Here is a 24,699-nt window from a genome sequence, read left to right as displayed (position 1 = left end):
TATCCAGAAATACACTTTATTTTAACATTTACTATCCCGAAAATAAGGCAATTCGTAGTCATATTGATGTGCTATCAAAACAAATATGAATTGCCGTATTTTCGGTATAGTAAATGTCAAAAATTAGTGTATTTCTGGATACAAATACACCTATTTTTTACAAATATCCTTTAGTAAATTCCCCCCTTTATTGCCAAAAAAAGGCACATTTCCCGATAATCGCACATGTAATAGTGTGCAATTTGTAGTAAAAATTCACAATTTTTGCCGCGACCAATTGCATTCAGATTTTTTTTAAATTGAAAAACATCAAAATCGCAAATGTAATAGTGTGTGCGGTTTTGAAAAATTGCACCCTAAACATGACCAAGAAACCGCAAGAAAAAATAGACCTGGCGAATTTGACAGAACCATGCACAGATCAGTAAGATCTGTGCATGGTTCTGTCAAAAAAAAAAAGGAAAAAAAAAGTGTGTTAAAGTAAAAAACAAAAACAAAACACATACGGCGTGAGGTCCCCCCTGAGTATAACCAGCCCCATGCTCATTGAGCCGATCCTGGTTTTCCAAATACGACAGTAGAAAAATTTGGTGTGGATCCCCTGTATTTAAGAAACCAGCACCGGGCTCTTGGACCGGTCCTGGTTCCAAAAATACGGGGGACAAAAATAATAGGTGTTTCCGTATTTTGGAACCAGCACCTGGGGGAGTGGTGACCTAAACCAATACAGGGGTCCCCCCAGGCCTCCCCCGTCCATTCGTCCTCACTGGTTGAGGGAGTCAGTAGCGGGGAAGAGCCGCCTGTACGTATACATACAGGCGGCTCCTCTAGTTTGGGGTTTGGGATGATTTTTTTTTTTTGTAACCCACTGGAGAAGAGAAAAGACCTGTGGGGGACCTGGGTTAGGTGAGTATATGAATATATGTTTGCATGTGTGAATTGGTGTATGCATGTATGTTAATAAAACTGTACTATACAGGGTGTCAGTGTCTATTGATTTTAACATTGGTCATGCTGTCAGACTACAGGCCCATTAATGCCCTGCATGCTGGTACTTGTGGTCCTCCAAGTCACTGCATATGTTGGCGACTTGTAGTTTGACAGCAAACCCCAATGTCATTTATTTTATTTATTTTTTACACAAAAATAGCCCGGCACCCACCGCCCAGGGGTGCCAGGGACAGCCGTGGGACAGGTGAAGTCTGAGGGGGCGGGCCTTTACTTAGGGAGGTCCCCACTCCCCTAGGATCCCCATCCATGACTGATCAGCCAAGGTGATAACGTTTCAGCCGGGGGACCTTGCGTAAAAAGTATCCCCTAGCTGCGGCATGACACCGCTGGCTGTTGGGGCATGGTGCTGGTTCCAAAATACAAGGTACCCCTATTATTTTTTGTCCCCACGTATTTTTGGAACCAGGACCGGTCCAAGAGCCTGGTGCTGGTTTCTTAAATACTGAGGGACCACAACCAAATTTTCCCCGCCACATTTTGGAAACTAGGACCGGCTACTGTAGACCTAACAACCCGTACCCGTGCACTATATAATAATACAAACAACTATAATAATACAAACGGCCAAAATATCATAATATACAGTAATATTCTAGATACGGTAAAATCTCAAAAGGTGAAGAAAATTCTACTCACTTGTTCCAGGCCGAGCGTCTGAAACATCCACCAATGGCCCAGTAGCCTGCGACACGGACTGGTAATGGACTGTGTGCGTTACCGTTAACGACTTCTGTTTTGATGACTCTCCAAAATCAGCATCAGTCAGTAGCACTGTAGATCTGTCATCTGTAAGCGAGGGGAGACGGAATGTTAAGGGGAAGATTTAAGGTGGCGTTTGAAGAGATTAAAACCCTCAATGCTGGCACAATAGAACGCTGCTCCGGCAAGCTGACCGCTGATTTAAAGCCACACTCCATACATTGATTAAAAAGTGTATTTAACACAGAACCTCCTGCAGTCCTGACATGTTTTATGTGTGCAGAAATGCTCGGATAGATGGCTTGCTGACTGCTATAAATCTTGTCTCCGAAAAGTAGAGATCCAGGATTGCTGAATGACAGGGGCAAGGCGGCTATGCTACTTATACAGCAAGCTGCCCAATGAAACGAGAGAAAAGAAAAATGGTGGAAAAAGACGTTCTCATCTGCCGCGCAGACAAAATGCACCGCGGTATCTGTGTTGCAGAAGGTCCGAAATTGCAGGGTATTAATTAAAGCAAAACACTTTCCCCACTCCAAGCCTCTGTGATCCTGAGACCTGGAGTGTTGCCATGTTTACAGATGCTACTATGTATACAGTATATAGAACACTACTGTTAATAAAGGAGCTGAGATCTGAAATAAGACATTGTTTGGAAAAAGCGAATGCTAAGGAAACAGAGGTCAAACGTATTACGGTTAATATGGAACATCTGCCGCATAGGGAAGAAGCAGAAGAAATAGGACACATGCCGCAATGGTGATGCATACCTCCCAACATCTAATCAATTAGTCCTATTAATAATATTAATTATTATTTTATCTAATATTGATTTTTTATTGTGACAGTCACTTGCTGCTATATAAATACTGTTATTATTTTGTTATTTATTTGATCTAATATCAATTAAAATGAATCATATTATTGTATAACCCAATTAATTCGATTTATAGATTAATTTTAGCGCTCCACCACACCCCCTTTTTTTCTTCTCCTGTATATCTATATTGGGGCCTAGACACGCCCTAGTGTGAGCTGCTTGACAACACTTCCCATTGAGGTGCCTGTTTTCAGCTGGGGGCGTGGCTGGAGGACATTTTCCGTCCCTCTGCATCTACTCCCTTCAGGCTGGGGGGACTACTACTCTCTCCCGATGTAACCCAGGCACATATACTGCTGCTCTGTCCTGCTGTAACCCAGGCACATATACTACTGCTCTCTCCCGATGTAACCCAGGCACATACACTACTGTATACTCTCTCCTGGTGTAACCCAGGCACATATACTACTGTATACTCTCTCCTGGTGTAACCCAGGCACATATACTACTGTATTCTCTCTCCTGGTGTAACCCAGGCACATATACTACTGTATACTCTCTCCTGGTGTAACCCAGGCACGATCAGATGTATGTGCTAAAAATACATATGAGAATAAAATCAACTAAGACAAATATATATATATATATATATATATATAAATAACTATAGTTAAAATCACTTTAGTGGCGTTGAAATGATTGTCATGCTTTCACTAATCTTCTATATACATCGATGCCAGAGAGATAATCGCAGGAAATAAAGCAGGTGAGTTGGGGATCAGGCAGAGAGCGCAGATTTGTCATTTTTTGAGGGCGATAGGGGGACGTAAAGCTGTAACCCTCCCAGAGATGCTCCAGCGGTATTTAGACAGTGCATAAGTGCATTTGTCACTTAGATGTGCTGGAAGTTTTCCATTTAACCATTAAGCCTTCTACCTGACAAGTAATCTGTGCACAAGCAGAGAAAACCCTGCACGCTTCTGTTCCCAGCATATTTTGCCCAAACAAGGCAGCACTCTGTATGTGCCTGAAGACTGCATGTACAATCCCTTACAGGTTATGTCTCATCTGCTGCCAAGGAACCGCAGTACGGCCCAGGCATCACCAGGGGCCGGGTAACCCCTATCCCTGCTCAGCCACACAACAAAAGGTTACTTGATAATTAAGGAAGAAGTCATTAACCTCCAAGCCTTAAAGTGGGCTGCAGACTAGCGCTGGAAGCGGCTGGTGAAGGGGTTTACAGACATGGGCTGGCATTCTGTACTGGAGGCTCCGGCATCAGAAATACAGTATATATTGCAGCGATGGATAGGATTCGGTTGCAGAGGAAGATTATGCACTGGAAGTCAGGGCGGAGGTGAATAACAGCGTCATCGCGTCTCCGTAATCTGCTGTAGTACATTACTAAATAGTGGATCAATGGCTCTCTGGCACCATGTATCACAGCCCAGGTGTACCCATGTCATCATTAATATCTCCTCCCAGCGAGAGGTCTGCAAACTCTGTTTCCAAAACAAAAGTTACCATGGAAACAGATCGAGTTTATTACGTATTAGCACATAATCCTCTTACGAGGTTCCGCCACGGAAAACACAACGTTGTACAGGGGGACCGGTCCACTGAACAGTGAGGCCCTTTATATTATGTATGGGGAGAGCGCAGAAGCCCACGTTTTACTGGCACTGATGCCGTTTTTTATTTTATTACTATACATGCACTGATTTTAACCAGCGTTTGTTTCTTAAAAGGTTAGAATACATTTTGAGCTGGTCCGGAGGCTGTATTCTCCCCTTTCCCATGTCGCCAGTGAAAGCTGTCACAGGCTCCCCCCTGGACCAGACACGACAAGCTCTGGAATGCAGAGTTTGATGACTGGAGCCTGTCCGGTCTGAAGTCCGGTTCCGTTTTTTACTTGGCCCCTTTAATAGACCTGTCTATTAGTTTTTGGCACGGGTGTTTACTAGCATAAAGGCATCACTTGTGATGCCGCAGCAATGGACACCTGTCCGTAAGGTTGTCTAGTACTGTATGAGTGTGATAATCTCCCAGTATACCAGGCTGCCTGCCCAGCACTACAGCCAGAGCAGGGGAAGGAGGCCCTGTAAAAGCTTTTATAGCTGCTAACATCCAGACAGGATTAATACAGCACGTACAGTTTTACAGTTCAGACACACTTCCTCCGCACCAGGCAAAATCAATGCTAGGATTCTTAAGGTTAGCTTTCTTCTTAATAAGCTGTGAAGCCTGGGACATAGAGAGGCAATAAGCCTACAAACTGTATACATCGTGGCTATATCATTCCATTTTCCCACTTCCCTTTGTAACAGGGAAACAGGGTTATTGGAAGTTCTCATAGAGGGGGAGATGTACTAAGGATTGGCGAGAGATAAAGTGGAGAGTACCAGCCAATCAGCTCCTAAGATCCATGTTACAGACTGAGTTTGAAAAATGCCAGGAGCCGATTGGTGTGGTAGTTTATCCCTCTCTACTTTATCACTCAGCAAGGATTAGTACATCTGGTCTAGAGTCTGTTCATGGATGCCGAAAACTCAACGGGGGAGCTAAAATGCTCCACTGGCCCTCCTGCTGTCCTCTCCTTGGCATTGTCTAGCTAAGGTTGGCAAGAGCGAATGAGAGATGAATCCAGCATTGTTTAAGACAGAAAACCAAAATGTTGCAATGTGTTATCTTTATCACTGTCTGGCATGGATGAGTATTGTCCTAAAAGGGGCCACCGTAGTGACCTTGTCCTTACCGAGAAGCAGCCACAGTACACGTGTGCATCAGGCAATCTTCACGGGTAAACTTTGATTGGTTCATGTTAAAGACATAGGGGGAGATTCTCTAAACTAAAATGCGGTAAAAACCCCGTTATCGGGTTTTAACCGCATTTTGGGATGCTCTAATCATCCCCCACCGGGTTACCGCGAAGGGTGGCATCGCCATGAAAATCTGGCGACCCACCACCGCCCTGCACCGACCCGCCGCCCTGTATGCAATGGGCGGCGAAGGGGGGCAGAGCTGGGCTGTGGACGTTCGAACATCCCGCCCATAGGGTGAAATTTAATAGGATGAGAGATTCAGAAAGTAAGAGATTTGGTGAGAAATCTCCAGGGTTTTTTTAAAGCGGCAATCGTTTACACGGCAAAATTAAACTGATTTTGCAGTGTAAATGATTGCCGCTTTAAAAAAAAAACTGGAGATTTCTTACCAAATCTCTCACTTTCAACAAATGTGAGTGACGCTGGCATATTTAGCAGATATTTTTGCAGAGATGTTGGCACTCAAAGAGTTAAGACCAAAGAAAGGGAATTTTCATAGGGCGAGTATTATTTCATATTAAAAGGAAATTTCCAAAGTAACCATATTTTGGGAAGTTCCCGGGTCACAAAGGGCACACGTACCGATGGTTTCCATGGTGTCGCGCTCCTCTATTAGAAGCTGTGCCCGGGGTATATCTATGTGCATCCTCAGGGTTTGCTGCTTGTTCAGGGTGTCGGACGTCCGTGTATTTTTGCTGGAAACAGAAAAAGAGGACAGACAGAGTGACAATGTTATACGATGTGACTACGCAGGAATAGTGTTAATCGCAGCTTCCTAAAGTGTATATCTGAGTTTAACAACAGGAAGAAACAGTACTTAGGCATCTACTGGCCTCCTACAGACAGTCACCACCACCAGCAGCAGCACAGAGCTTGGTCATAAAAACTTAGAAGTACATTTCCACTCAGTCATGTTTTACAAGAGCAGGATCACTGTCTAGCGCCAGCGTATTCAACATGCAGATCCGGCACTACACATCCCAGCATGCCCTGCCTGAGTTGTGCTTTTAAGACATGCTAAAACTGTAACAGGGCATGCTGGGATATCTAGTTCCTCAAAAGCTGGAGGGCTACATGTTCCATACTCTGGTTTTAAGCATTGTGATTAAACAAATTATTTTCACACACAGTTTTAATCTAATGTATTCTATTAGAGGGGGGCTTCTGAGACACTGCACCTGCCAGGGGTGGAACAAGCGATGGACCCCTGCGTCAGACCCAGGTAATCAATACCCCCCCCCCCTCTGTGCCACTGATTAACACCTAGAATACAGTAAGATTCTTTATAGCAATGTCCGCCCGACACCAGCCTGCTGTAGTTATACTGACTTAACCCATGAGACTGGCCAAGTCACATGACCGAAACGGAACTACTTTCTCTACCTTACTTGATAGAATTATTGAACCAAACCCAGCATGTGGCGCCCCTCTATCAATGCTGCAGTCTAAGAACGTACAGAAGAAGTTAGTCTAAGAAGGCCACTAAAGGTTTGCAGCCAGTGGTCACCGGCAGTGCAATTTTGAGGCAAAATGTGCTGCATTTCTCTGTTATTACAATAATAACCGCCAAGTGGTGTCAAGACTAAAAAGCAGTCTAAAAATAATCGCTCTGACACAACTCCTCCAATTATCTTGTTCAGTGTTAAAGAAGACATCCCCCGGGGGGCTAAATCTGAAGGTCACTGATAAATACCATTCCAAATTATTATTCTCTAGGCCCTTGATCTCAGCGCTGCTGCAAACGTACAGAATCTGGACTATTTTCTCCTGGATATTTAGCCGTACACTGTAGTTAGTGATGTGCAAACCGTTCCTGGTAAGAATCTTTCCGATAGTTTCTGTGCCGCTGTCTATTAGAATTCTGTACAGGGGAATCTGTGTTGGATATCCTGATTGCCCACGTGAGGCCTGGTTTACTTTTTGCGCAGCTGCAGTGTGAAGCTGCGGTGAAGATTTGGTGGGAATCTCACGGGTGAAAGGTGGTTTCTGCTGGGTTTGTATGGAAGACCGTCATCCGAGCTGTCCTCTTTGCCAAGCAGAGGAACATGGCACAGAGAAGCGTTTTATGATATATGCCCAAACACCACGTACTGTACTAAGGATTAGTATTTATAGGCAGCACGGATGATGTAATTAGCATTGCAGTGCTGAGGCCATGGGGTTGATTCCCACCACAGCCATGTCTGTGTTGAGTTTGTATATTCTCGCTGTGCTTGCGTGGGTTTCCTCCGGTGCTCCAATTTCCTCCCACAGTCCAAAAATATACTAGCAAGTTAAATGGCTCCCAACAGAAAAATTTAAACTAGCGTGAATGTGAATACAGGTAGATATAGAGCGGAAGCTCATCTGGGGAGGGGGTGATGTGAATGGCCAAATATTCTCTGTAAAGCGCAGCGGAATATGTGTGCGCTATATAAACAACGTAATAATAAATAAATAATAATGAACAGCAATGTGACCATCTGTTTAAGAGAAAACCATCGTGCCTATTATCAGTGGTGGAAAATATACTGTCATTTTTGTCTATCCCATTTAAAAACGTATAAAAGGAAAATTATGAATGTATCGCTATCAGAACAAGCATTGAGTAGGCGTAACCACGGTGATTATGAGGTGGGAGGCGGAGTTACTTCGTGCCAGTAATAATAAAACAAGGATATATTTTGTGCAGTGGAAAAAGCACATTTTTACCGGCCTATGGGCTCACGGCCTATTAAGAAAAATACCCTCATGTGTAGATTAACAGATAGAGGCCAAATTTTATTATATTACGCATGTCGACCTCAATTGGGTCAACCCAGTGACCGATCCCCATTCTGAAAATGGATTTCTCTGCATTGCACATAATGTATGAGTTATCGGCACAGTAAGCGTTTATTATATAAGATCAGGAACGGAGATCGACAGCCGTGTAAAACACAACAGCAGCCTCCGTATCAGCGGTGCCAATGTCCTCTACAGCTGCACAGAGGCCTTAATACTGGCTAACGAGGAGCACAGCACCACATTGTACATCTCACATGTCAGAGAAACACGTATAAAGGATTCAAGTAATTGGCGATGGTTACGGGAATGAGGCCAGAATGCATGACGCGTTAGTTGGCCGCACCGCCTGGACTTGCCGCAGGGGAAGTGGAATCGATGTAACAAGACATTTAAAATTTTGCAGCGTCTAACTAACTGCAAAGGGAATGTGCACTTGTTACAGCGGGTTTTATTGAAGCACAACTAGGACAAAACAATAATAATCACGAAACAGGTTGCAACGGTCTTATTACCTCATCAGCATTTCCGCCAAACTTTTAGCATCTGGAAAACACAAAAACAAGAAAACTAAGGTTAAAAGCTACAATAAAGGGGCTTCAGTCTATTGGATCGTGTATCTGCTTAACCCTTTGAGTGCCAAGTGAATTTGGTGTGAAAATTGGCGAGCAAACATTTTAATTTTCATCGTAACGGCCCGTAATGGTTTTGTATTTGAATTTATATAACAAATGTGAGGGACGCCGGCGGTTTTTTTAGTGGATGTTTTGCGCATCGCTCACAGAGATGTTGGCATTCAAAGGGTTAAACAACTGCACATGGTTGTGCATTTTATAGCAGTGGCACAATCTCATTATAGCAGGAGTTTTTGATACATATTAAACATATATTGCAACAGAAAACTTACCAAAGAACTAAACATGTTACATTTAATGGGTTATATATAGCAGCTGTATCATATCTTCCGTAGCCCCTTGTAAAGCCTATTAACAGACCACCTACACTAATAATTCACCGGTGACACATCCTGTGACATCATCCTACTTTGGGAACCCCGCCAGCTTTCACCCATCTAGCCCCAAAATGATCACATGACCAGTACCAGGGCCAGATTAAGGGTCACATGGCATGGGCCAGGAGCGGAAATGTCAAGGGCCTATACTGAGAAGGGGAGGAGCTGTGTGGGTGTGACCATTGATGTGCGGGCATGGCCAGTGCTGTGTAGGTGTGGTTATAGCCACGTGGGAGTGTACACCCCTTACAATATCAGCACCACCGTTTCACCTAAATACATAAAAAAATAAAAATCGCATAATTCTCTGAGAAAACTAGAAAAAAATATTTTTATACTTATATATGATGGCTGTGTGGCAAGCTAGGCGGCTGAATATTATCATTCTGCCATAACGATGGGCCTAAGTTTACAAGGAGGCCTGGAGCTGTGTGAACATGAAGTTGAGTGTCACCCCAATGTATGAAGAAGCGATTGAAGGAGATATTTCCATATGGAGAAATTAAAACAGCGGTTCAGGTAGCAAGGCCACACCGCTACCCATGAGACCACGCCCCCAACCCATGACCATCATGTTTGCCTGCACCGGGTGTCACCCAAGACAGGAACACCACTGAACCTATGGGCTACATTCCACCTAAATTACCAGCAATGGCTGTTGCACTTGGTGGTCAGGACAATGGTGCTATACATGTACATATTCATATATATAAAACGGAGGATGTCCGGCACTGTCACTTTGAAAAAAATTGCTGGGTGCCCTCATACAAAAGGTAGATGCATTCAAAGGATAAGCGGAACTCCAGTCTTCATAAGACGGTTTTCAACATATTGTTTCCATGCCTACAGCGGCATTCTGCTGAATGTTTGACAATTATGCTGCTGTAGGCATCCGAAACGTTACATTAAAAAACGTCTTACATTATTTTGAACACAAGTGGCGGATCGGTATTTTTGTAAGACAAGGAGCTCTTCGCTCGTGAAGAGGCGCCTTCTCACTCATTATGGCGTTGCAGTATTTGGTGTTTCAGCTGCCTGGAGTTTGCTTATACTCCATGGGAAGCTCAGCAGTGCTCACAGGTGTGCATGTGTGTGGTATTGGGTGATACGGTCGAGTAAGGCGACTAATATAATCTGGCAGGGAACTCTGACTCACCTAATACATAAATATGGGAGACATATTTAGCTCCTCATTGACTTGCCTTAGGGCAGCTGTGTTACATAGCTATAATCTGACATTCTTTATATAGCATTTGTCCCATTTACCTCCTTTTCTGGAAACACCTTTAGTAAGCGTTTTCCCCTATGAATCAGTTTTCAGGCTGTTTGGGTGCGTAGTGCTCAGCCTGAGGGGGCTTTGTACAAGTACAGGGGATGATTGCAGGAATAATATGAGTACTCTGGGCAATTGTCAAGGCAATGCTGTCCACCCATTTACTAAGGACCAGGAAACTCACTGATGTACCTCTTGAGGCAGACATTTTGTATTCTAAGCCAGTGCTCAAAGCAATGCTGTCTACTAAATCACTAGGGACCAGACATCTCACTGATGTACCTCATGAGGTAGACATTTTGTATTCTGTGCCAGTACTCAAGGTAAGGCTGTCCACCTATTTACTAAGGACCAGGAAACTCACTGATGCACCTCTTGAGGCAGACATTTTGTATTCTAAACCAGTGCTCAAAGCAATGCTGTCTACTAAATCACTAGGGACCAGACATCTCACTGATGTACCTCATGAGGCAGACATTTTGTATTCTGAGCCAGTACTCAAGGCAATGCTGTCTACTAAATCACTTGGGACCATGCGTCTCACTGATGTACCTCATGAGGCAGACATTTTGTAGTCTGAAGCAGTACTCAAGGAAATGCCGTCTACTAAGTCACTAGTGTGCAACGACCTTATTTTTGTACCTCATGAGGCAGACATTTTGTAGTCTGAACCAGTACTCAAAGTAATACGGTCTGCTAAGTCACTAGTGACCTGGCACTTCACCGATGTTACTCATGAGAATACATTTTGTATTCTGAACTAGTATTGAAGACAATGCTGTCTACTAAGGCACTAGGGACCAGGTACTCAATGATTTACTTCATAAGGCAGATATTGTGTGAATCAATACTCAAGGTAATGCTGTTTACTAAGTCACTAGGGACCAGGTGTCTCACTGATGTACCTCATGAGGTAGACATTTTGTATTCTGTGCCAGTACTCAAGGTAAGACTGTCCACCTATTTACTAAGGACTACGAAACTCACTGAGGCAGACATTTTGTACTCAAGACAATTCTGTCTACTAAATTCTGACAATTCTGTCTACTAAATCACTAGTCTGAAGCAGTACTCAAGGAAATGCCGTCTACTAAGTCACTAGTGTGCAACCACCTTATTTTTGTACCTCATGAGGCAGACATTTTGTAGTCTGAATCAGTACTCAAAGTAATCCAGTCTGCTAAATCACTAGGGACCAGGCTACTCACTAATGTACCTCATGAGGAAGACATGTACATGTAGTCTGAACCAATAATCAGATTTACAAGGCTGCAGGCATTCTCCTAAGATCACACACAGATCATGTTCTCTCCACAGGAAGCAAGCTCATCCATGTACATGCTCAGTAAATGAAAAACCCTGGAGTGACCAACCATGGCAATGCCTCACACACCTGGAAGAGTAAGGGGGCCCGTAATGGTAAACTTGGCATCACTGAGGGCAAGTTATGCCAGCAAGTCGCACATTCTCCTGCCAGACAATACAAGGCCTGTTTACAGACATAATGCAGACTATTGTTAGGTAAGGTAATGCTAGGGAAATATTTAGTGGCTTGTCTAGAGTTATTTGCCCTGCAAGAAAACAAGATCTTCTTTTTAGTGCATTACATAATGGAGTCATGGTATCCCTGTATACAGGTGAGAAATTATCACTTTATAGACCCAGACAGTGGTGGGGTTTTTTTTTTTTTAGGGAGCACTCCCCACTGGGCGTTTTTTCTGGGGAGCACTCCCTAAAAAAAACACTACTGTGTCCGGACGGCGGCGCAGATCTTTGTAAATAGCAGTTGCCCGGCCCTGCCGCCAGAAGCCCGACTATGTGCGGCGTGACATTACAAGATCACACCGCACACAACAAGGGGAAGGGAGGCAGGGCCGGGCAGCAGGAGCCGGGCAGCCGCCGAAGCGGAGTGCATCGCTTTTCTCAGTGCTCAGCGGCGCTGCCCGGCAAGGGGAGAGCGCAGGAAGTGGCACTCCCGAGAGTTTTCCGGGTTTGCCAGTCTGCGCACTTGAGCAAACCCTATAAAATTGATAGCTCCTCCCCTTCTCGGTATAGGCCAGTAAACAGCGGTGAGTCACATGACTGTCTCCGGTCAACATAAAAGTCAGTCTAGATTTTAGACTGACTTATCTACGGAAAAAAAACAAATCATCCGATGGTCAGCTACCATCGAATGATCTTCTGCCCGTGCGGACGCATGTGAGGGGGGATTCGTGCTAGTGAGGGGATTCGCACAGCAGGAGGGGTTCGGACGAGCAGCGTTTACCTGAGTGAAAAGGTCTGAATCAGGCCCACAGTCTGAGAAGAGCTGGGCTACCGGTCATTATGGGCAGTTCTGCGACCGCCTGCAGCTCTGTGTTCTAGAGATTAGCGATAGTGTGAACAGCCAGATCAGGGAGAGGGGTAGGATTTAGGGTGAGTTTAGCAGGATGGATCTATAAATACTCTTTAATAAATATAGTGATGGCAAAAACCACACTCCGATATCGGGAACCCAAAAAAGTCACCGTGATCACCCTAATATTATAATATATTAAAGAATTTAAAAAAAAACTTGGCTCTTGGGCTGTATAAATCTAGATTACAAATCCTGGAAATAATTCAATTTACAAGCGTGATCAAGCACAAAATGCCCATTAGTTCTTAGATGGATAAAAATGTTCAGAGAGACAGCGGATAACAGGGGCAGTAGCCTCACGTTACACTACTGTGAATAATACATGTGGCGCAGATATCCATAGAGACACCTAACAACTTCTCCCTGCCAGCAGTGCCCTTGCTGCGGTGTATGGTGACACTTTTACCTTTATACAGTAAGCTGCATAATTAAATTCCCTCGCGCTTAGCACAAAGCACAGCAATGCCCGGTAATCTAAGTACCATCTGACGGGTGAAGTGGCATGCATCCCGCATTACGGGCAATCTCAGCAAAAACACGACTGATCAATAATATTCTGCTTGCACAATGGAAATAAACAGTCTATAGCAGTATCACCCCGTGTAACCTCGGAAGGGAGCGATCACTGCCAGAAATGCAGAATACAGTACCACCCAAACCAGTAACGTAGTATTCCACCCAAACCAGTAACGTACTATACCACCCAAACCAGTAACGCAGTATACCACCCAAACCAGTAACGTAGTATTCCACCCAAACCAGTAACGTAGTATTCCACCCAAACCAGTAACGCAGTATTCCACCCAAACCAGTAACGCAGTATACCACCCAAACCAGTAACGTAGTATTCCACCCAAACCAGTAACGTAGTATACCACCCAAACCAGTAACGCAGTATTCCACCCAAACCAGTAACGTAGTATACCACCCAAACCAGTAACGCAGTATTCCACCCAAACCAGTAACGCAGTATACCACCCAACCAGTAACGCAGTATACCACCCAAACCAGTAACGCAGTATACCACCCAAACCAGTAACGCAGTATACCACCCAAACCAGTAACGCAGTATACCACCCAAACCAGTAACGCAGTATACCACCCAAACCAGTAACGCAGTATTCCACCCAAACCAGTAACACAGTATACCACCCAAACCAGTAACGCACCATACCACCCAAACCAGTAACGCAGTATACCACCCAAACCAGTAACGCAGTATACCACCCAAACCAGTAACGCAGTATACCACCCAAACCAGTAACGTAGTATTCCACCCAAACCAGTAACGCACCATACCACCCAAACCAGTAACGTAGTATACCACCCAAACCAGTAACGTAGTATACCACCCAAACCAGTAACGTAGTATTCCACCCAAACCAGTAACGCACCATACCACCCAAACCAGTAACGTAGTATACCACCCAAACCAGTAACGTAGTATTCCACCAAAACCAGTAACGTAGTATACCACCCAAACCAGTAACGCAGTATACCACCCAAACCAGTAACGTAGTATTCCACCCAAACCAGTAACGTAGTATACCACCCAAACCAGTAACGTAGTATACCACCCAAACCAGTAACGCAGTATACCACCCAAACCAGTAATGCAGTATACCACCCAAACGAGTAACGCAGTATACCACCCAAACCAGTAACGTAGTATTCCACCCAAACCTCTAACACAGTATACCACCCAAACCAGTAACGTAGTATACCACCCAAACCAGTAACGCAGTATACCACCCAAACCAGTAACGTAGTATACCACCCAAACCAGTAACGTAGTATACCACCCAAACCAGTAACGTAGTATACCACCCAAACCAGTAACGCAGTATACCACCCAAACCAGTAACGCAGTATACCACCCAAACCAGTAACGCAGTATACCACCCAAACCAGTAACGCAGTATACCACCCAAACCAGTGACGTAGTATTCCACCCAAACCAGTAACGCAGTATACCACCCAAACCAGTAACGTAGTATTCCACCCAAACCAGTAACGCAGTATACCACCCAAACCAGTAACATAGTATTCCACCCAAACCAATAACATAGTATTCCACCCAAACCAGTAATGCAGTATACCACCCAAACCAGTAATGCAGTATACCACCCAAACCAGTAACGCAGTATATCACCCAAACCAGTAACGCAGTATACCACCCAAACCAGTAACGCAGTATACCACCCAAACCAGTGACGTAGTATTCCACCCAAACCAGTAACGCAGTATACCACCCAAACCAGTAACGTAGTATTCCACCCAAACCAGTAACGCAGTATACCACCCAAACCAGTAACATAGTATTCCACCCAAACCAGTAACATAGTATTCCACCCAAACCAGTAACGCACCATACCACCCAAACCAGTAATGCAGTATACCACCCAAACCAGTAACGCACCATACCACCCAAACCAGTAACGCATTATACCACCCAAACCAGTAATGCAGTATACCACCCAAACCAGTAACGCACCATACCACCCAAACCAGTAACGCAATATACCACCCAAACCAGTAACACAATATACTACCCAAACCAGTAACGCAGTATACCACCCAAACCAGTAACACAATATACCACCCAAACCAGTAACGCACCATACCACCCAAACCAGTAACGCAGTATACCACCCAAACCAGTAACACAATATACCACCCAAACCAGTAACGCACCATACCACCCAAACCAGTAACGCAGTATACCACCCAAACCAGTAACGCAGTATACCACCCAAACCAGTAACGCAGTATACCACCCAAACCAGTAACGCAGTATACCACCCAAACCAATAACGTAGTATACCACCCAAACCAGTAACGCAGTATACCACCCAAACCAGTAACGCAGTATACCACCCAAACCAGTAAGGCAGTATACCACCCAAACCAGTAACGCAGTATACCACCCAAACCAGTAACGCACCATACCACCCAAACCAGTAACGCAGTATTCCACCCAAACCAGTAACATAGTATACCACCCAAACCAGTAACGCAGTATACCACCCAAACCAGTAACGCAGTATACCACCCAAACCAGTAACGCAGTATACCACCCAAACCAGTAACGCAGTATTCCACCCAAACCAGTAACATAGTATTCCACCCAAACCAGTAACACAATATACCACCCAAACCAGTAACGCAGTATACCACCTAAACCAGTAACGCAGTATACCACCCAAACCAGTAACGCAGTATACCACCCAAACCAGTAACGCAGTATACCACCCAAACCAGTAACGCAGTATTCCACCCAAACCAGTAACATAGTATTCCACCCAAACCAGTAACGCAGTATACCACCCAAACCAGTAACGCAGTATACCACCCAAACCAGTAACGCAGTATCCCACCCAAACCAGTAACGCAGTATACCACCCAAACCAGTAACGCACCATACCACCCAAACCAGTAACGCAGTATACCACCCAAACCAGTAACGCACCATACCACCCAAACCAGTAACGCAGTATACCACCCAAACCAGTAACGCAGTATACCACCCAAACCAGTAACGCAGTATACCACCCAAACCAGTAACACAATATACCACCCAAACCAGTAACGCAATATACCACCCAAACCAGTAACGCAGTATATCACCCAAACCAGTAACGCAGTATACCTCCCAAACCAGTAATGCAGTATATCACCCAAACCAGTAACGCAGTATACCACCCAAACCAGTAACGCAGTATACCACCCAAACCAGTAACGCAGTATACCACCCAAACCAGTAACGCAGTATACCACCCAAACCAGTAACGTAGTATTCCACCCAAACCAGTAACGCACCATACCACCCAAACCAGTAACGTAGTATACCACCCAAACCAGTAACGTAGTATACCACCCAAACCAGTAACGTAGTATTCCACCCAAACCAGTAACGCACCATACCACCCAAACCAGTAACGTAGTATACCACCCAAACCAGTAACGTAGTATTCCACCAAAACCAGTAACGTAGTATACCACCCAAACCAGTAACGCAGTATACCACCCAAACCAGTAACGTAGTATTCCACCCAAACCAGTAACGTAGTATACCACCCAAACCAGTAACGTAGTATACCACCCAAACCAGTAACGCAGTATACCACCCAAACCAGTAATGCAGTATACCACCCAAACGAGTAACGCAGTATACCACCCAAACCAGTAACGTAGTATTCCACCCAAACCTCTAACACAGTATACCACCCAAACCAGTAACGTAGTATACCACCCAAACCAGTAACGCAGTATACCACCCAAACCAGTAACGTAGTATACCACCCAAACCAGTAACGTAGTATACCACCCAAACCAGTAACGTAGTATACCACCCAAACCAGTAACGCAGTATACCACCCAAACCAGTAACGCAGTATACCACCCAAACCAGTAACGCAGTATACCACCAAAACCAGTAACGCAGTATACCACCCAAACCAGTGACGTAGTATTCCACCCAAACCAGTAACGCAGTATACCACCCAAACCAGTAACGTAGTATTCCACCCAAACCAGTAACGCAGTATACCACCCAAACCAGTAACATAGTATTCCGCCCAAACCAATAACATAGTATTCCACCCAAACCAGTAATGCAGTATACCACCCAAACCAGTAATGCAGTATACCACCCAAACCAGTAACGCAGTATATCACCCAAACCAGTAACGCAGTATACCACCCAAACCAGTAACGCAGTATACCACCCAAACCAGTGACGTAGTATTCCACCCAAACCAGTAACGCAGTATACCACCCAAACCAGTAACGTAGTATTCCACCCAAACCAGTAACGCAGTATACCACCCAAACCAGTAACATAGTATTCCACCCAAACCAGTAACATAGTATTCCACCCAAACCAGTAACGCACCATACCACCCAAACCAGTAATGCAGTATACCACCCAAACCAGTAACGCACCATACCACCCAAACCAGTAACGCATTATACCACCCAAACCAGTAATGCAGTATACCACCCAAACCAGTAACGCACCATACCACCCAAACCAGTAACGCAATATACCACCCAAACCAGTAATACAATATACTACCCAAACCAGTAACGCAGTATACCACCCAAACCAGTAACACAATATACCACCCAAACCAGTAACGCACCATACCACCCAAACCAGTAACGCAGTATACCACCCAAACCAGTAACACAATATACCACCCAAACCAGTAACGCACCATACCACCCAAACCAGTAACGCAGTATACCACCCAAACCAGTAACGCAGTATACCACCCAAACCAGTAACGCAGTATACCACCCAAACCAGTAACGCAGTATACCACCCAAACCAATAACGTAGTATACCACCCAAACCAGTAACGCAGTATACCACCCAAACCAGTAACGCAGTATACCACCCAAACCAGTAAGGCAGTATACCACCCAAACCAGTAACGCAGTATACCACCCAAACCAGTAACGCACCATACCACCCAAACCAGTAACGCAGTATTCCACCCAAACCAGTAACATAGTATACCACCCAAACCAGTAACGCAGTATACCACCCAAACCAGTAACGCAGTATACCACCCAAACCAGTAACGCAGTATACCACCCAAACCAGTAACGCAGTATTCCACCCAAACCAGTAACATAGTATTCCACCCAAACCAGTAACACAATATACCACCCAAACCAGTAACGCAGTATACCACCTAAACCAGTAACGCAGTATACCACCCAAACCAGTAACGCAGTATACCACCCAAACCAGTAACGCAGTATACCACCCAAACCAGTAACGCAGTATTCCACCCAAACCAGTAACATAGTATTCCACCCAAACCAGTAACGCAGTATACCACCCAAACCAGTAACGCAGTATACCACCCAAACCAGTAACGCAGTATCCCACCCAAACCAGTAACGCAGTATACCACCCAAACCAGTAACGCACCATACCACCCAAACCAGTAACGCAGTATACCACCCAAACCAGTAACGCACCATACCACCCAAACCAGTAACGCAGTATACCACCCAAACCAGTAACGCAGTATACCACCCAAACCAGTAACGCAGTATACCACCCAAACCAGTAACACAATATACCACCCAAACCAGTAACGCAATATACCACCCAAACCAGTAACGCAGTATATCACCCAAACCAGTAACGCAGTATACCTCCCAAACCAGTAATGCAGTATATCACCCAAACCAGTAACGCAGTATACCACCCAAACCAGTAACGCAGTATACCACCCAAACCAGTAACGCAGTATACCACCCAAACCAGTAATGCAGTATACCACCCAAACCAGTAACGCAATATACCACCCAAACCAGTAACGCAGTATATCACCCAAACCAGTAACATAGTATTCCACCCAAACCAGTAACGCACCATACCACCCAAACCAGTAACGCAGTATACCACCCAAACCAGTAACGCAGTATACCACCCAAACCAGTAACGCAATATACCACCCAAACCAGTAACGCAGTATATCACCCAAACCAGCAACGCAGTATACCACCCAAACCAGTAACGCAGAATACCACCCAAACCAGTAACGCAGTATATCACCCAAACCAGTAACGCAGTATACCACCCAAACCAGTAACGCAGTATACCACCCAAACCAATAACGCAGTATACCACCCAAACCAGTAACGTAGTATTCCACCCAAACCAGTAACGCAGTATACCACCCAAACCAGTAACGCAGTATACCACCCAAACCAGTAACGCAGTATACCACCCAAACCAGTAACGCAGTATACCACCCAAACCAGTAAGGCAGTATACCACCCAAACCAGTAACGCAGTATACCACCCAAACCAGTAACGCACCATACCACCCAAACCAGTAACGCAGTATACCACCTAAACCAGTAACGCAGTATATCACCCATACCAGTAACGCAGTATTCCACCCAAACCAGTAACGCAGTATACCACCCAAACCAGTAACGCAGTATACCACCCAAACCAGTAACGCAGTATACCACCCAAACCAGTCACGCAGTATACCACCCAAACCAGTAACGCAGTATATCACCCAAACCAGTAACGCAGTATACCACCCAAACCAGTAACGCAGTATACCACCCAAACCAGTAACGCAGTATACCACCCAAACCAGTAACGCAGTATATCACCCAAACCAGTAACGCAGTATTCCACCCAAACCAGTAACGCAGTATACCACCCAAACCAGTAACGCAGTATACCACCCAAACCAGTAACGCAGTATACCACCCAAACCAGTAACGTAGTATTCCACCCAAACCAGTAACGCACCATACCACCCAAACCAGTAACGCACCATACCACCCAAACCAGTAACGCAGTATACCACCCAAACCAGTAACGCAGTATACCACCCAAACCAGTAACGCAGTATATCACCCAAACCAGTAACGCAGTATATCACCCAAACCAGTAACGCAGTATACCACCCAAACCAGTAACGCAGTATACCACCCAAACCAGTAACGCAGTATACCACCCAAACCAGTAACGCAGTATATCACCCAAACCAGTAACGCAGTATTCCACCCAAACCAGTAACGCAGTATACCACCCAAACCAGTAACGCAGTATACCACCCAAACCAGTAACGCAGTATACCACCCAAACCAGTAACGTAGTATTCCACCCAAACCAGTAACGCACCATACCACCCAAACCAGTAACGCACCATACCACCCAAACCAGTAACGCAGTATACCACCCAAACCAGTAACGCAGTATATCACCCAAACCAGTAACGCAGTATATCACCCAAACCAGTAACGCAGTATACCACCCAAACCAGTAACGCACCATACCACCCAAACCAGTAACGCAGTATACCACCCAAACCAGTAACGCAGTATATCACCCAAACCAGTAACGCAGTATATCACCCAAACCAGTAACGCAGTATACCACCCAAACCAGTCACGCAGTATTCCACCCAAACCAGTAACGCACCATACCACCCAAACCAGTAACGCAGTATACCACCCAAACCAGTAACGCAGTATATCACCCAAACCAGTAACGCAGTATATCACCCAAACCAGTAACGCAGTATTCCACCCAAACCAGTAACGCAGTATACCACCCAAACCAGTAACGCAGTATACCACCCAAACCAGTAACGCAGTATACCACCCAAACCAGTAACGCAGTATACCACCCAAACCAGTAACGCAGTATATCACCCAAACCAGTAACGCAGTATTCCACCCAAACCAGTAACGCAGTATATCACCCAAACCAGTAACGCAGTATACCACCCAAACCAGTAACGCAGTATACCACCCAAACCAGTAACGCAGTATACCACCCAAACCAGTAACGCAGTATATCACACAAACCAGTAACACAATATACCACCCAAACCAGTAACGCAGTATACCACCCAAACCAGTAACGCAGTATACCACCCAAACCAGTAACGCAGTATACCACCCAAACCAGTAACGCGGTATACCACCCAAACCAGTAACGCAGTATACCACCCAAACCAGTAACGCAGTATACCACCCAAACCAGTAACGCAGTATACCACCCAAACCAGTAACACAGTATATCACACAAACCAGTAACGCAGTATACCACCCAAACCAGTAACGCAGTATACCAAACAAACCAGTAACGCACCATACCACCCAAACCAGTAATGCAGTATACCACCCGAACCAGTAACGCAGTATTCCACCCAAACCAGTAACGCAGTATACCACCCAAACCAGTATCTCATTACATAGATTGCTAAGACACAATTTCCCTTTCTTACTGATCGCTTTTCCATGCAGTTTTATTATATTAGAACTATTATATATAGGAACTATTTAGACACAGGGCTTATTTATTCTCCATGGACCTTCACTTATTGTTACTGCCAATTCTAGAGTTTATTGCATTGACTATACAGATGTGTCCTCCTGATTTTATCTTGGTGAAGTACACTATGCATGCCTGAGGATAATACTGTCATTACATTACATTTCAATGCTTCTTATTACTAGGAATAATTTATCCTTCCTGGACTCAGCTTGTTACCAGGAATGAGGTTTCAGTAAGTGTTCAATCAGGGACAGAAAGGACCCGGCCACCTACTTTAAGTAGGTTCTCTGGTGACCTCAGCAGAAACGCCTGGCGGAGATGCTGGATTATAAGATTCGGGATATAAAGACACTGACGTCCTTATCTACTTGGAGCACATGTTACACGGTGACATGGCAGGGAGATTACCTCTGAGCCTCTTCAGCCTCTGCTCTCTCCTCCTGCGCCTGACAATCAGCAGCAGAGCGAACAGCAGCAGGACGCCAATCAGGATGCAGGAAATGGTCACCAGCATTTTGATCCCCTTGTTGGCGGACAGACCCTCCTCGCTGGTCACAATAGACTTTATGAGTGGGGGGATTGTACCTGCAAAAGAGACACAGACCATGATAAGAAAGGGATAGTTACTATTCTGAGCATACACCCACCAAAGGACATGTATACATAATTACACAAGTAGGCATATATACAGTACAGCATATACCTATTGATGGACATAGAGAGCCAATGGGGAGATTATATGAGATGAGCTGTGATTCAGTCTGGGGAAATCTAACATTAATAGTATAGCCTGTGGTACAGTCTTATTGAAATACAGTTATTAACACACCTATTATTCAAATGTAAAATGGTGCCACTCCCACTTTCTAGAACTCATTGCCTTTAGCTGTTGGTGTTGGCTGCCCTATAGGCTGAATATGGTTTCCTGGAGTGCTACTGTGAACCAACTTAGACCCACCCATTAACACATAACAGCTACAGCTCAGATACAGTACCAGCTTACTGAGATGCTTTTAAATAGATACCCCTGCATCCTTACAATAATGCACAGGTTCTGGGCGCCTTGTCCCGAAATGTGTCTTAGATGCAATGTGATGCGGAAAAACCATTTCATGAGACTGCTTTGATCAATTAGAGGAGCAACACTTCTAGACCGGTGTTCGGCCGTGCCAGAATCTGTATACAAATGGCCACAATGCAGACGTCGCAGGTTTTTTCATCACACCAAGTCCTGCTGGGCCTCATCCGCGACTTTGTACATATTTATAACTAATTCCTGTGCGGTTAAAGTCGCAGCCTGGTGTCTCTAGTACAGGTCGGGTCTCCCTTATTCGTGTATTCAAAAAACGGAAATATTCAGAAAACCGTGGATTTTCAAATTATTTCTGGGGTTTTTGGGGTGTCCCCCCCCCCCGCTCCCTTTTTAAAAAAAAAATATTTTCCTTGTCACCGCCGCGCCCGCGCACTCACGCAATGCACCCCTGGGACCGGAGATGCCGCTGAAGAGGATCCAAAAGTCCACCGTGGACATCGGGGCACCACCTGGGGTTCACAGTTTACTGAGAAAACCTGAATCAGGGCCCATGTTTTCCATTCATTAATGACCTCGAATGACGAGGATATAGCATGGTGTTTACCTACAGTAAAGTAAATGAATCTCTGCTTAATCAGAGCTGTTCTGGTCTTAATAAAACAGGCGGCACTGTTCCCTGCTCCCTAAAATACATCAGAATAATTTAATGATAAGTTTGGCTGTAACTTTAATTCCCAAACACTGATCGCGCCACGCTTGCAGCTTGCTTTCCTTTAATAGTTGTGTGGTGTTGGTGCGGATACTGTCACAGCCCACCAGGCAAAGCCATAGTTCACTAGCTGGCACCATCTGTGCCTCATCCGTGCCAGTACATAGAGGATGGAGGAGCGGAAGCAAGCTGGCAGGATAACAAAGGCCGCAGAAAAACATACCCCACTCTAATTAGTTCATTGGATAAGAGCTGCCCTACAGCTATCTGTAATAGGTCCAAGCACTAAGTATGTAAATGGATTCAGCTCAGTGAGAGGCATTCCAATGTTGTGTTCCACACGAAGGGTCCCAGATTGGAGAAGGTACTGGGCCACAGCTGGCTATCTCTGACATTCTTGTACTATAGACTGCTCTGCCACCATCGCCAGGCCATTTACATCCCATAATATGCTACCAATATGGAGGCGTCGCAGGGGAGCGGGAGAGACCAGGTGGTTGAGGCTGGAGCGGGCTATGGGACAGTCGTTCTTCCTTGGTGACAGGTCATCCAGGACCGCAGGATGTAAATGTGCACAGTCATGTGGGAACCAGTGATTACTCAGGATGTGGGAGCCGGAATCAATATTCATGAGATTGCAAATTGGAAATCGCTGAGGCACGAGGTGACAGAAGGGGACGAGGCGCAGTGAGTCACACTCTGCTGGTGGAGCGCAATACACGTAATAGTCATTGAGGCTACAAAAGCAGATGGCAGCATACATGAAGTGTATACATTGGGTGATGGTCATCTCAATTAGAGGACAGGCCTCCTCCCACATGGAAGTGCATGGGATCCCATCTTCCCCTCACTTACTCTAATGTGGATGAGGGCAAATCCCTTATATTGGAGCTGTACATTAGACGTTCTCCAACTAGGTCTTGGTCTGGCTTGGAAGGAGATGGGTCTTCCCTGGACACTGATATTACAGGTGCATCTGAGCCCTGAGTCTTGCGTTCCATGACGTTCCCCAACTTCTCATTCTACGGACTACAACTGGAAGAATTATAGGAGCGGCAGCAGTAACATTCCGATGACTTAAAAATCCAAAACAGGATAAAAATAGTAAACAGGAGCCTTTACCAGGTAGAACCAACATGACATACACCAACGCGTTTCAGACACAGATGTCCTTCCTCAGGGTGACACCCTGAGGAAGGACATCTGTGTCAGAAACGCGTTGGTGTATGAGGGATGCCGGTTCCAGAGAGGACCAATATTCACTTTTCCATCTGATTGATCATTTCATCCCATGCTCACCCCGGGTGAGAAGGATTGGAATGTCATATG

At 45.1% G+C, this 24,699-nt stretch overlaps 1 protein-coding gene across 1 annotated transcript in view; it reads right to left on the bottom strand.

Moving 5' to 3' along the window:
- Positions 1-24,699, bottom strand: part of DSCAM (DS cell adhesion molecule) — a 309,245-nt gene that overhangs the window by 29,419 nt on the left and 255,127 nt on the right. The window contains 4 exon segments of the mRNA XM_083171669.1: positions 1,648-1,797; positions 5,935-6,047; positions 8,631-8,661; positions 22,037-22,213. Of these exon segments, the coding sequence (XP_083027795.1) occupies positions 1,648-1,797; positions 5,935-6,047; positions 8,631-8,661; positions 22,037-22,213 (471 nt within the window).

Source organism: Crinia signifera, chromosome 2, assembly GCF_055691185.1.
Source record: "Crinia signifera chromosome 2, ASM5569118v1, whole genome shotgun sequence".
Lineage (NCBI taxonomy): Eukaryota > Metazoa > Chordata > Amphibia > Anura > Myobatrachidae > Crinia > Crinia signifera.
The sequence above is the reverse complement of the archived record's forward strand: the minus strand, read 5'-3'. Positions and strand labels throughout refer to the sequence as shown.